This window comes from Miniopterus natalensis, chromosome 18, assembly GCF_054644295.1.
Source record: "Miniopterus natalensis isolate mMinNat1 chromosome 18, mMinNat1.hap1, whole genome shotgun sequence".
Classification (NCBI taxonomy): domain Eukaryota; kingdom Metazoa; phylum Chordata; class Mammalia; order Chiroptera; family Miniopteridae; genus Miniopterus; species Miniopterus natalensis.
In genome coordinates, this window is record NC_142098.1 from 6,286,062 (window position 1) to 6,300,062 (window position 14,001).

Below are 14,001 nucleotides of genomic sequence, written 5' to 3' on the forward strand. Positions count from 1 at the left end.
AGAAGATGTTTCCTAACTTTGGAAAATTCAGCAGATCCACCAAAAACGTTCTAAGCCCGGGCAGGTAGCTCATGAGGCAGGACTTTCCATCTTAAAGTTCTCTGATAGGGAGGCTACCTGAAGGGTGTGTGCTGGGACCAGTGGCTTATCCAGGAGCAGACAGGTTTGTGGCTAAGAACACATAATTCTTATGTGTAGAAAAGAGGGATCAGAGCAGGAGGATGCTTTAAAAGGGCTTCAGACTTTTATAATATTCACCATCATCCTAGAAGAAAAAAAAAGTCAATCTGAGTGTTTTTCTCCCTACAGAACAAAAACCAGATGCTGAAATGAATCCCCCCCCCCAGCAGTGTGGGTGGTGGAATCAGGTTCCAAGCGGGTTGAGTCAAGACGACAGCATCATTTCATTATTGCACCAACATGTTCGCACCTCCCTCCCCACTCGGGTGCTGCAGCCTGTGGGTGAAGCACACAGCGATCGGGGCACCGCCCGGCAGTGCCTGCGCGGGAGGGAACGCAGGGCCTCAGGCTCTGGCTGGCAGGTCACAGGTGAACAGCAAGGTCATGGATGACGTTGGGGACCGGCCTGGGCAGTATCTCTGGGAGAATGACATGGGGGAGGGACTGTAGCTGTGCGGACTGGCAATCCAAGGTCTCTGGCCCCCCGTTTTTGCTCTAAATTTAATCCCACCTATCATCATTTCCAGAACAACCCACAAATCCAATCTCCGAAGCATTACCCCTCCTGCCATCAGCCACCCTGAAAATCCTTCCCTGCAGGGAGCTCTGCATCTTTTTTTTTTTTTTTTAACTTGGAACAACTCCTTTTTGACATTTTCAGTCCTGCACCCCACTCCTCCTCAACTGTTCTCCCACCCCCAGGAAACAAGGGGCTCCTTTGGGGCCACCTTGACTCCATGGTTGCATCCATCTCCTGACTGGTCTCCCCGCTTCTGCCCTGACCCTCAGAGTGAGCCCGTTAGGACAGAAGTGAGACCAGCCCCTGCTCTGCTCTGAACTCTCCAGGACTTCCCGCGTGGCGCAGGTGAAGCCTGGCCCCCCTGTGCTTCCCTGGCTCCCCTTTCCCCATCATTCCCTCGTTCCCTGCACTTCAGCCACAGGGCGTCTCGATGAGGCCAAGCGCCCTGCTGCTTCCAGGACTTTGCACCTGCCTGTTTCCTCTTGAAGACGGGCGGCAGGGCTGGCTTTCCTGTTTCCTTCAGGTCTTTGTTCAAATGTCGCCTCATTAAGGGAGTCCTTTCGGGAACAATGCACCTGAAATAGCAGCCCCCAGTGACTCTCTTCTCCGGGCCCTGCTTGCTGCTGTCTTCTCAGCACCAACCATTGTCTATCTCTGTCTCCCTTTCCCTAGAATGTCAACTCTGGATGCCCACTGCGTGTCCTCAGGGTCTAGACGGTGCCGAGCACATAGTAGGTGCTCACGTATTTGTTGAATGGATGGAGAATCCAGCCTACTTAAGGGAGGTAGAAAGTAGAAGTCTGGGCAGATTATAATAATGAATCTCCTTTCCCCTCACCATTACTGTCCCTTCCTAAGGGAGGAAGTTTTCCTGGGACACGGGATTGTCCCTAATGTACCTGCTGCTCAAAATGGGATTCCCAGTTAGGAGCCCTGGACCCCTTTTCTGAGGGTGTGTTTTTTTCAAATCCCACAGAAGTCATTTGTTCTTGTTAACAGCAAGCAGCTCCCACAGGAGATCATGGCTTTATAGTTCAGCTGGATTAGTTTAAAAATGATTAAAGTAAAAGTAATCCCCTTTATCTTATCAAAAAGAGGTGACCAGAGTAAAAGCTCCCAGGCAGAATGTCCCATCTCACCTAGAGCTCGCTTGCTGAGAGAGAGGGACGTTCCTGAGATGGCAGACCCTCAACTCATCCATCGATTGAAACACTGACCACACTGGGAATTGCGGAGAAAGTGGGGTGCAGTATCCTTGCCGCGGGGCACCTGTCCAGGTCTCCCTGTGGTTTAAAGACCATGTTGAATGCACCTGTCCCCAGGAGGGCTGGGAAACGGCTGGGCCATGGGAGGCTGGATGAACAGCTGAGGTTGACTTCTTCTGAGCTGGGAGGCAGAGGGTTGCAGCTGAGCGGGGAATGTTGGGAGTTCACCTTAGGCTGTGCGGTGTGGAGATGCTGGCTGGGCAGTGGGGCAGACACCCTGAATTTGGTGAGGCTGGAAGTGAGGGTAGCCTGTGATACCCATTTGGGAAGCATGGGGCAGGGCCTACCGATTAACCATGTAGCTGAGGGGGTTTGTTGGGTCCTCAGTAGGTGTTACCTCAGTGCGGCCTAGGCCCCTACCAGCCTACCAGGAGGTCCAGGTCCCAGCTCCTGGCCAAGAGCTCCACTCCACCCAAAGACTTTTGGCTGGGCTCCTGCAGTGCGCAATCAGACAGTTTTAGAGTCAGGTAACCGCCCTGCTCAAAGCCCTTCAGAGGGTTCCCACTGCCCTTGGGAGGAAGACCAACACCTGCCCTGGCTCTCAAGGCCCCACCTGACTGCCCTTTTGCACCCACCGCTTCTGTTACTGCCTCTTTTGGTTCCTTCAACATGTCACCCACATTCCTGTTCCCTTCGCCTGGTTGCTCCCTCCCAGCCCCAGCTGCCAGTCATCTTTCCTGCCTCGTCTCCAAGGCGGCTTCCTCACACAGGCCCCGTGGGGTGCCCTGCTGCCTTCTCTGTGGTCCGAGCAGTTGGCCTCGGGGCTCACTCTAACCTCAGCAATGAAGTAAGTGATTGTGTAATTAGTGGTTTGGGACGTGCCTTCCTTGCCAGAGGGCAGGGTGGCCTCTCCCTTGTAGCTGCCCTGTCTCCTGGTCACCATCGGTTGTGTGAAGGCCGGCCAGGCTGAGTGGGGTGGTGGGTAGATAGGGGTGACCGGCGGGGCCTGGAGCCGTCGGCAAAGATCCTTCGAAGGAGGAGGACTTGGGAGGCAGAGGGGGTGGGCACTTCACCTGCAGAATTCGGTTAAACAGAGATGGAAAGAGCCCGGCTTGAAATCAGGAGGAGCAGCCACCTGTAAAAGGAGAGGCTGGCTTATCAAGGACTGCACATAATAGCACCTGTCTTAGCCCCTGGCTGACATTTCTCTTCTCTTCAGAACTGTTTTCAACACCGTGCCCTAGGCAGCCTTTACCAATCAATAGGAGATGGTATTGGAGATAAGCCCTGGTTATCAGGCCTGACTCCGAAGAATATCTCTCGGGTGAAGCCAAACCCTGACACCCTGTGATTCAGGGAATGTGTGACTGGAGGACTGAGCTGGGACCTGACCACTGCTGGTGGGAAGAAAGCTCTGCTGAGGCAGAGGGTTCAGCAGCGCCCAGCGGATCATCACAGAGGGTGTCAAGGGCTGGCAAGTTCAAATGCCTCGGAGCCGGTAATTAATATGAGAGAAGTGTGCCAGGAGGGGTAATAGGGACTGGTGAGGGGTGTGGCAAAGGGAGAAAGGGAGCGTGCGGGCCCTGTCTAAAAGGATTTAACATCTTTCTCCCCCACTCCACTTCCTCTTTTCCCTCCGTCTCCTCACTGTATGGGTCAGGCAAACAGTCTTCAGGCAGGATTTTTCTCCCAGACAGCCCTACTGTGACCTCTGACTCCTACGACTTTATTGGAAAATCCAGATCTAGAATGAGCACTGTGTCCCCGAAGGCCACGCTGCAAGCCAGAATGGTGGCTTCCTATTTTATTGCTCTCCATGCAGTGTGGCCATGAAGCTTGGGAAACAGGACAAGGGTGGACTAGGGAGGGACAAGCGTGGATTGAGGCTTAGGTTTTCAAAAGATGGCAATTTCATTATGGGTGCTTATGGCAAGGGACATGGGTGGCCTGTTTACCAGTACTGTTGGTAATCACTCATGTGACTTCTTTTATGTACTCACTGGTTAAAATTCCCCAGATCTTCAGAGACATCACTTTCCACTGGGGAAATTTTCCCTCTCATGATTAAACACACACACACACACACACACACACACACACACACACACACACCCCTCTTCCTTCCTCACTATTAATCACCTTCTCCTATAATTGGTACTTAAAATGTCAAAGGAGAAGGAATTAATTAACAGGAGTATCCAGTGCAGCGACGCATGCTGCAAGGCTCTGGGACTGATTATAAAAAGCACTTCCTTAAATATTTTGAACACTTTGGGGAATCACAAACCTCCCTTGTAATTGAAAGATCCTTAACTACACCCCAAGTCCTGGCTGGTGGCCAGGGGTTCACAGCTGAGTGAGGCGGTGTGTGGAAATCCCTTCTTCAGCACCCCAGGGAGACTTGCCTCCCACCTGGGATAGGTGGCTGCAAAGGTTCAGAAGCGGCAGGGATCCCAGGCTGACTCTGGGCAGAGGAAGAGATCGGACAGGACAGAGCGCCTGCTGCGCGTGAGGAGCTTCGCACGCGGTGTTTCACAACTATCCTCGCGAGGCGGGTGACACTGCCTCCACTTTACAGATGAGCACATTGAGGCTCGGCGTGGCTGGGATTTCTCCAGGCCACGCGGCTCCTTATTGAAAGCACAAAGTATTCCCACTTAGGTCTGATTCCAAAGCTTTCCTTTTTCCGGGAATCCTGAAATCCTATTTCCAGCTCTCCTTTGGACGGCTCCCCTCCGCAGCCCCAAACTCACTCTGCGGGTGTTTTGACAGCTAAGCCCGCAGCCGGGACCTAAGCCTGGGAGGCGGAGCGAGGGGAGCACGGCGCCCGCCCAGCTCCAGTGTCAGCCAATGGTGACGCGGCGCCCACAGCCTCCCGCCCAATCAGCAGAGACCCCCGCCCTCACCCTCCGCCGCTCCTCGGGCCCCACGGCCCTCCCTTTGGCTCCACCTAGCTTGACGGAGCGGAAAGTCCCTACAGTCCGCTCCAGACCCGCAGCCATTGGAGGAAGGTCTGTCACCGGGAGACCCAATCAGGCCGTGCGCGAGAACGCAACTCGGGATGTGATTGGTTAGAGCGGCGGTTGCCCCTCCGCCCCCGCTCTCCCGCCCCCTCCAGTGGCTCGGAGGCGGGGCAGGTGGGGGCGGGCCCAGGTAGCAGGTTGGGCTGCGCGGGGGCCCGCGCGTCGGAGGTAAATATTAGGGCGGTGGGTGCCGGGCGTCGGTGCGGGTCCGGGACGCGGGCTTACGAGGCGGGGAAGGGGCGCCGCCCCGCCGCCCGAGGTGAGTGAGCGAGCGAGCGGGCGGGCGAGCCGGCGAGCGGCCGGGTCCCCTCGGGCGCCCTCCCCGGCCTCGGGAGCCTCCCGCAGCCGCCCGGCCGCCGGGCCCTCGGCGCCTGCCCGTTAGTCGCTCTGGACCCGAGCCGGTAGGGCCCGCGGGGAACTGAGCCCGCTGACGTCAGCCCGGCGTCCCCTCGCCCGGGGCTCCCCCGGCCCCAGGCCTTCCCGAGAGGGCTCCCGAGTGGTGGCAGCTTGGTCGCCGCCGCCGGGGCCTCGGGAGAAGACGGGGCTTGGGGTGGGAGCGGCGCAGGAAGCCCCCTCCCGCTTCGGCCCCGCGTGGACGGGTGGGGAAACCGAGGCCCGGGCCGCCGGCCGCCTCCTGACCGCCGCGTTGGCCTGGGGAGTCCCGGGCTGTACCGCCTCACTTCTGTGAGGTGGAGCCTGTGGATCCAGCGGTGTCGGCGGGTCTGTGGCTTCCGTCCAGGAAGAGCAGCCGGGGTTCAGGCCTCGTTAATGGCGTGCTCGGCTCTTTCTTTCAGTTTCCCGGTCCCCAGGGTGAGGATGGTTTTCACGCAGCCCGGAGCTCTGCAGTCGGAAGCTCGCTCTGTGGGAAGAAGGTACGCTTTTCCTTCCTTGCCCCCTCCTTCATCATCGCTGCAACGACTTGCGGCGCTCGGTCCTCAGCCGGCTCAGCTGCCGCCCATTCAGGTCCTTGGCGTCTTTTCTCTCCTGCCCCCCTGCATTTGCATGTTTTAGAGTGGCTGTCATCTCCCAGCCAGCAAGCCTTTCCGTCTCCCGGTCCCCACCCCCTTGCCCCTCCCCTCCCCTTCTCCCCTCCCCCTCCCCTCCCCTCCCCTCCCCTTCCCTTCCCCTCCCCTCCCCTCCCCTTCCCTTCCCCTCCCCTCCCCTCCCCTTCCCCCCTCCCCTCCCCTCCCCTCCCCCTCCCCTTCCCCCTCCCCTCCCCTCCCCCTCCCCTTCCCCCTCCCCTCCCCTCCCCTTCTCCCCTCCCCTCCCCTTCTCCCCTCCCCTCCCCTTCTCCCCTCCCCTCCCCTCCCCTCCCCTCCCCTCCCCTCCCCTCCCCTCCCCTCCCCTCCCCTCCTCCTCCCCCCCCTCCCCTCCCCCCTCCCCTCCTCCTCCTCCCCCTCCCCTCCTCCCCCTCCCCCTCCCCTCCCCCTCCCTGGAAGTTGTACCCTTGGCTCCAGAGCGTTCCCTACCTTGCTTTTGAATTCGGGCCAATAGGGATCCTAATAAGATTGTCCCTTTTGCAGCCTTTGGCTCCAGGAGCAAAATCCAGGCCTAGAGAGAGGCTGTTCATTCAAGTTTTGGTTTTCTGCAGCCCCTTCAAGTCCCAAATAGACTGAATTGCACTGAGGATGTAGCTGCCAGTTCCCCCCTCTGGGCAGTGGGTGGATTTGAGCTAGAACAGTATTAGGAGAAAATGATTTGCTGGAAACTCCTGTGGAAGTTCATGTACCGTGGATGCTGATAACACCCAGACCGTTCTCTATAATGTTCAGCTACAGATTTTTAGTGTTTTTTCGAAGAAGCTTTCCTCTGGACGGTGACTTTCTTGAAGAGCTGGTAAGACCAGGGCCCTGGTTATATAAAACATCAAACCCTCAGCAGCGCGGATTGCCTGTGGTGTGCCACGCCTGGATGTGATTTTGTTTGGTTAGAGAAAGTCCTTGTTATAAGATGAGAGAAAGGAGTAATTATCCTAGTCATCAAAGTATGAGTATTTTGTTCCTGATTGTCACACTGTGGTTTTAAATTTGTTGAGGTCTTTTCAATAGTTATGCAGAAGTTGTAGGTGTTAGGCAGGATGTGAGAATCTAGGAAGCCGGTTTCAGATGAGCCTCAAACAAGTTGTTTTCGAGATTGTGAAATGCTTCTTATTTCTTTTTTATATAAGTAACAAGAGGTGTAAACATTGAGCATGACTTCATTATGAATTATTTTCCGGAGAATTAGGTAAAAATCATTGAAATACTCCCAACTCCCGAGTCTTTTTCTTTTATCCTGGAAAAAGCTTTTAATCACTTAAACAGTTAAAATGAGGAAATGGAATTTTCGCTTTCACCTGTTATCATTTGAGTTAACCAAGTCATTTTCATTCATGTTGCACCGGTTTGGGGATCAGAACTATAAAGATGACGGACCCGGGGAGTTCAGTCTGGAAGTGTTGTGGCCACGTTCACTCTGAGACAGCAGAAGTCCTTGTTTTTGTGCCATGAATATGCAGGTGTGGAGCCAGGCTATATATTTAACCTTATAAATCCCACTCGTTTTAGGGGCTGAACACTTGCCTGCTTGGGTCACAAGTTAAGCCATGAGGAAAATGAAAGCTGTCTCTTATCTCATCATCAAATCTCGTATTTCTATTTGTTAGTTGTTTAGGATATAACTACTTGTTTTTTTAATGAGAGAGAATGATCTTTCTTAAAATGCTAATTATTCTAGCTATCCAGAAGGGTTTGGAAAAAGTCTCATTGTCTTCTTTCTTTGGTCTTCACACTGACCTTCCTACCTCTTTGCCATTTATATTAGGGGCAGTATTTTAGTGTTGTCATTTTTATTTGGATTTAGAGAGCCTCCTGTGGATTTTAGAGCAAGTCAGGATATCTCAGGAGATGCAAACTGTTCTTGAATTAGATCTGCCTTTGTTTTCTTTAGTGAAGTTCTTTGAGCTAATATAACCTAATAACTTGAGAATCAAAGTGACACTGTATCTTCTGGAAAGTTAACCATTGTCAGTTTTATGTAGCTAATGCTCTTCAGTTGTACTATGTATTATATTCTAGAATGTGGTAGTTCTGACCTTTAATATTTTTGTATAAAGATCCATGATCATCTTTTTATTGCATTGATAGGAAACTGATAAATATTTGAGTCTTCCATCCCTCATCTTAGTTTAATGACTTTGTTTTAATACAATTAAATTCTCTTTTACTCAGGATTCAGATATCAACAAGCTCAGATAACCAGATACAGTTTCAAATCTTTGTGACCTTCAATTGTTTCTCATCTCAAATGTTGTCAAAAGAAAGACCTTCTGTTCAATATGGTTTTAGGGTTAAATACATTTTGTATTCCAATTCTTTGGTAATCTTCATTGAGTACTTATAGTAATTATCAGTATATTCATAATCACTGAATTTTCCAGCCTGAAATAAGTATGATGGTATTTATTTATTTTTGTTTTTTATAAATATATCTTTATTGACTTCAGAGAGAGGAAGGGAGAGGGAGAAAGAGAAACATCAATGATGGGAGAGTCCTCATTGATTGCTGCCTCCTGCACACCCCTTACTGGCGATGAAGCCTGCAACCCCAGCATGTGCCCTGACCGGGAATCAAAGTGCGATCTCCTGGATCCTAGGTCGATGCTCAGCCACTTAGCCACGCCCGCCTGGGCAGTACGATGGTGTTTAGATGAATCATTTGTGATATATTACTACTGAAAGTGAAGTGTACTATTAGAGGCAATTTTTAAATACTTGGACCTGAAAGGTAGTAGGAGAACACAAATGAAGGCAGTCATCATATCTTACTAAGTCTATACTGTTAAGTGTCTGACACTGTGTTGAGTACATAAAAATACTAAACAAACTGACAGAACGTCTTGAGTGATAAAGAACTCATTGATAATGTGGTTTAAATCTTTCCCACATAGTCTTGAGTCAGTTTTTACTGCTTGGATCTCTTAACACTTAATTACTCTTCTCCTGTCTCAGTGAAAGAAAAATGTTGGCATTATATTCTTTCTAAAGAAATAGAAGGTCTTTTTGTTAGTATATTTCTGCTGTAATGCCATTATATTGAGATATTAAAGATCATGAACTGTATCATCTTGTATATCTCTACACTAGAGCTATAAAGTTCCCCATTCAGCTTTCTCTAATTATCAGTTGCAATGAAGACAATCAATTTTTAATATGATAGTTCCTAACCTATTCTTTCTTAATGTATTCTTTCTAAAAGAAGAAAGACCACATCCTTTTTATTTTTGGATAATGCTTTTTAAATATTTTATAACTTTGGCTTTGGCTGCTCTAATTTTCTAGTGTGACCCATGCTGTTATTGAGTCTAAGCTTACTCCCACTGGTGCTAGTGCAAGTTAGAAAAAAGTTACTGCTTCCTGTGGAGTTCACTGTAAAATATGGTTCTTGATAACAGTTGTTAAATTGCCCTCAACCCTTTATAAACCAAAGCAGTTATATCCAGTTTTACCATGGACTGTCTTGTAGAAAACATTTTGTTAATCAAATTCACTTAAAATGTAGTGTCCTAATGCATTTATATAGTAATTTAGTTTCGTCTTGGTAATAGTTAATTAGCTCTGATGGTTTTATTTTCAATGGGGACATGAATTGTTAATAGGATAGGCATTGTTGGTGTATAATATTATTAAGACTCAATGATGTTCTTAATTTTAGTAATTGAAGGTATGATTTTTAGAAATTAAAAAAAAATTTTTCTTCAAAATAGAATTGCCATACTTAAAAAAATTTTTTTTGACCAAAAATATTTCAATACATTTTAAAGAGAACAAAACAACTCTCTTTTTTAGAAGTTGCTTTTTGACCATCTCGGCCTTCTGGGAGAAACCCAGCGCCTGTGCAGTATTACTGTTGCCTGTCTGTGTAACGCAGCCTGTGTGCACCTCTCCTAAAAGACCTGTACAGAACTTGTGCTCCTTTTTTGTTATTGATTTGTTTGTTTTTAAAGCACACAAACATATTTCATCACCTGGCTTCTCAGAAGTGATTAGAAGCAGTAAGTTGGAAGCAGCAAGGCAGTGAAAGGAGCCTGGTGCTGATGGCTGAAAGCTGCCGTCTGTCCATCCAGACAGCAGACCAAGAACTCGGGCGCAGTCTAAATAAAGCCCTTTACCAAAGTAACAAACACCGCTCCCCGTTGAGAGTCACAGATAATCGTTTATGCTCATATGGATGATTTGATGATCAGGAAAAAATGGTGCTATTTCCTTGCTGAAAAATTTAAGAATTTTAGTCAGAAATACGAAACACTTTATTGGAGTACTTTAAAGGAATAGAGATGAATTTAAGCTTTGGGCGGCTGTTTGGGTTGCCCTCGTAGGGGTTTTGTTTATGTGGTGCCAAGATCGGGGTGCCCACAGGTGTCTTATGTAAGTGGCAGATATAAATTGGTCCTGTTCCTGCTGAAGTAGACAGTGCCCTCAAGCGGAATTAGGACAAACACAATGAGAAAAACACAAAAAGAGAAGGAGGGAGGGAAGCCTCTGACGCTCGCTCTGGCTGTGTCCTGCCCTCACCCGGGTGGCGCAGGCAGTTCAGCACTGTTGGTTTAGGGGTGCAGACTCTTCACCCTGTCTGGGGTCATCTCCATGTCACATTCTGACACCTATCACCAGAGAATACCTGATTATCATACAGCGCACCCTAAAGAAATGTCATTCTGTGTATGGATTTGCCACACTCCTTTATCATTAAGTGATGAAACTTAAAATTTGGTTCTTTAGTTTTTGGAGTGTTTACTTTTTAATTCTAAGAACAAAATGGTGAATATGACAGTGCTATCAACTGCCACTGTGACGTGGAGTAATGGAAATGGGCACCTGTCAGAGAGGGATGGGATAAATATCACACTTAGAAACCAAATAGCCATATTCATGTGACAGAATAGATAAGAGCTATTGTTTTCAGTAAGATAATTAATTAAAATAATGGACTACAGTCTTAATTTGCATTAATGAAATTGTATAGTTTTTAATCATCCATTAAAGTAGGGTTGAGTAGGACATTTTAATTGGGAAAGATTAATAATATTGAACAGTTTTAAATGAAAATTTGAAACTGCAAATCATTTTTTGTGTGTACTCCTTTCTTGTACGCATAGCAAAAATTGTGGTATAAAGACATTTTTTATATTTGATACTATATGGCTATATTTCATTGTTACGTAGTCCAAGTTTTGATGGCTGTAGAATTGATTTTTTCGGATATATTTCATATAATCAGATTTACCATTTCTGATCATTGCAAGTGTGAGAAATTAAATGATAGCTGTGATTAATATGATTAATATTTGCCTATCTAAGGACAAAATATACACGATTAAGGAAATGAACAGTCAGAAATAAAATGTTCCATTATCAAAATATGGCACATAAATAAATGAATTGTGGCTCAGAATGTGATTTTATGGTACTTTATTGATAAAAGATGTTTAACATAATAGTTACAACGGATAACTTTTTCCTTAAACTAGGTGTACATACAAAAATAATAGCCTTTTGATTTATGTGGTTTTCATTCAAGTACAGCAGCTTATCCATTTAACTTAGGTAGGATCTGTTAAAAATGCTACTTTTTAAAGCTTAAAAATGTCAGAATAAGTATATAAGGTTATCTTTTACTTAGAATTTGATTTTACAAACTTTAATGCCTTGGAAACAAACATTATTATATTGTCTTTGAAGATACTTTACAATTGGATCTCCTTAATTAAATATGTAAAATTACAGTAGATACAAGTAATATATGTCTTTTAACCTTTTTAGATATTTTTGGAAGTATTTTATGTGTGTGTGTTTTTACTAGTTGAGCGAGATTTTAAAGTCTTTAACCTTAATTTCAGTGCATGTAGACTTAAGAGTTTCTTTCTGCTTCTCCTCAGGCATTTTGATTCCTGTCGTTTTACAGCATGGACACCAGATTGCTGAAAACATGCTTTGGGACTGCAAGTGAATTTATATTTTGGGGGTTTACCACAAACGTCGTAGTTCCCTTTTTTTTCAGTTAATATTTTGGAGTTAATGTCACAATGAGTTCAGGCTTATGGAACCAAGAGAAGGTTACTTCACCCTACTGGGAAGAGCGGATGTTTTACTTGCTTCTCCAGGAGTACAGTGTTCCAGACAAACAAACGCAGAAGCTCCTCAAAGTACCCAAGGGGAGCATAGGGCAGTATGTCCAGGACCGCGCTGTGGGGCATTCAAGGGTCCCTTCCGCCAAGGGCAAGAAAAGTCAGATTGGATTAAAAATCCTAGAGCAGCCACATGCAGTTCTCCTTGTTGATGAAAAGGATGTGGTGGAAATAAATGAAAAATTCACAGAGCTACTTTTGGCAATTACCAACGGCGAAGAGAGGTTAAGCCTGTTTAAAAACAGAAACAGACTAAGTAAAGGCCTCCACATAGACGTGGGTTGCCCTGTGAAGGTCCAGCTGAGGCCGGGGGAGGAGAAGTTCCCTGGAGTTGTGCGCTTCAGGGGCCCCCTGCTAGCGGAGAGGACAGTGTCGGGAATATTCTTCGGAGTAGAATTACTGGTAAGTGTGGTAGACCTTTTTTGTGGGCTGTGTGTGTGTGCCTGTGTTTGCGAGTATTCCTATGTATGCATGTATTTTTCCCCCTTTAAATACCAATTGTTTTCTCAGAAATTTTCTGGAATTTTTACTATTTATAATCCTGAGAATTTACTTTCTGGTGATAAATTGAGATGATGCCACAACTGATACATTGGAAGCTTGAAAAACTACCTCCAAGAGTAGGAAATACAGACAGATCATGCAATTATTGGAGACTTGCAAATCTTAGAAATTTTAACATTGTGTCAAAAAGGAACTCTACTAATTGTACACTAATCACATCACAAAACTATTAGTGTCTTGTGGCATTATTTGAATCCTAGCTATGCCACTTAACCTGGTTAACTTACCAGGTTACTTAACCAAGCTACTTCTCTAAATTGGCTTCCTCACCTATAAAATAGTGATACTAGTACACAACTTGCAGGTTTTTTGTGATACAGTGGTTTAGGATTTAGCATGGTGGTTGGCACATGGTACGTTCTCCATAAATGGAGCTCACATTACCGTTATTTTAAAGTCAAATTTTCTTTCTATGACAAAATTATTGTTCAAATGACAAGGTAGAATCCAGCCCTGCTCTCTCACAGTGGAATTACAATTTGAAATCATCCAATAATTTTATTTCAGCATCAAATACAGCTTTTTCCTTATTTTTTTCAAAACAACCTAAATTCAATAGCAACTGCTAATAATTCTATTTCTTATATGTGTCACTTAGAATTCTTTCAGTGATTTCCCTGAAATCCTAGAGTGGACATTTTTTTTCTAATGGGTTGCCTCTATCTATCTGTCTGTCTATATATCTCTGTCTATCTATCAATCTTTTTCCCCCTTTTTTAAAACCAGGAAGAAGGTCGTTGCCAAGGCTTCACTGATGGGGTCTATCAAGGGAAGCAGCTTTTCCGGTGTGATGAAGACTGTGGAGTATTTGTTGCGCTGGACAAGCTGGAGCTAATAGAGGAGGATGACAATGGACTGCAAAATGACTATGCAGGTCCAGGGGACACAGTGCAGGTCGAACTGCCCCCGCTGGAAATAAACTCTAGAGTTTCTCTGAAGCTCGGAGAAACTATAGAATCTGGAACGGTTATATTCTGTGACCTTTTGCCAGGAAAAGAAAGCTTAGGATATTTTGTTGGTGTGGACATGGTAAGAAGCTCTTGGATTATACTGTCTTTGTGAATATATCTGGTAGTTCTGTGACTAATTTAGGCACCAGTTAAACACTGAATTTTCAGATGGGCTAATTTGGAGTAATTTAAAGAACATGTTTATTTTTTGTTTTTTTAAAAATATGTCTTAATTGATTTCAGAGAGGAAGGGAGAGGGAGAGAGAGCGAAACATCCATGATGAGAGAGTCATTGACTGGCTGCCTCCTGCACGCCCCCGACTGGGGATCGAGCCCGCAACCCGGGCATGTGCCCTGACTGGGAATTGAACCCCGATCTCCTGGAACCTACGTC

The 14,001-nt window shown here is 46.8% G+C and overlaps 1 protein-coding gene across 1 annotated transcript in view; it reads left to right on the plus strand.

Moving 5' to 3' along the window:
* Positions 1-5,713: 5,713 nt before the first annotated feature.
* Positions 5,714-14,001, plus strand: part of CYLD (CYLD lysine 63 deubiquitinase) — a 39,743-nt gene continuing 31,455 nt past the window's right edge. The window contains exons 1-3 of the mRNA XM_016205003.2: positions 5,714-5,800; positions 11,845-12,495; positions 13,384-13,686. Coding sequence (XP_016060489.2) covers positions 11,992-12,495; positions 13,384-13,686 — 807 coding nt within the window. The 5' untranslated portion in view covers positions 5,714-5,800; positions 11,845-11,991. The remainder of the gene's footprint in view (positions 5,801-11,844; positions 12,496-13,383; positions 13,687-14,001) is intronic.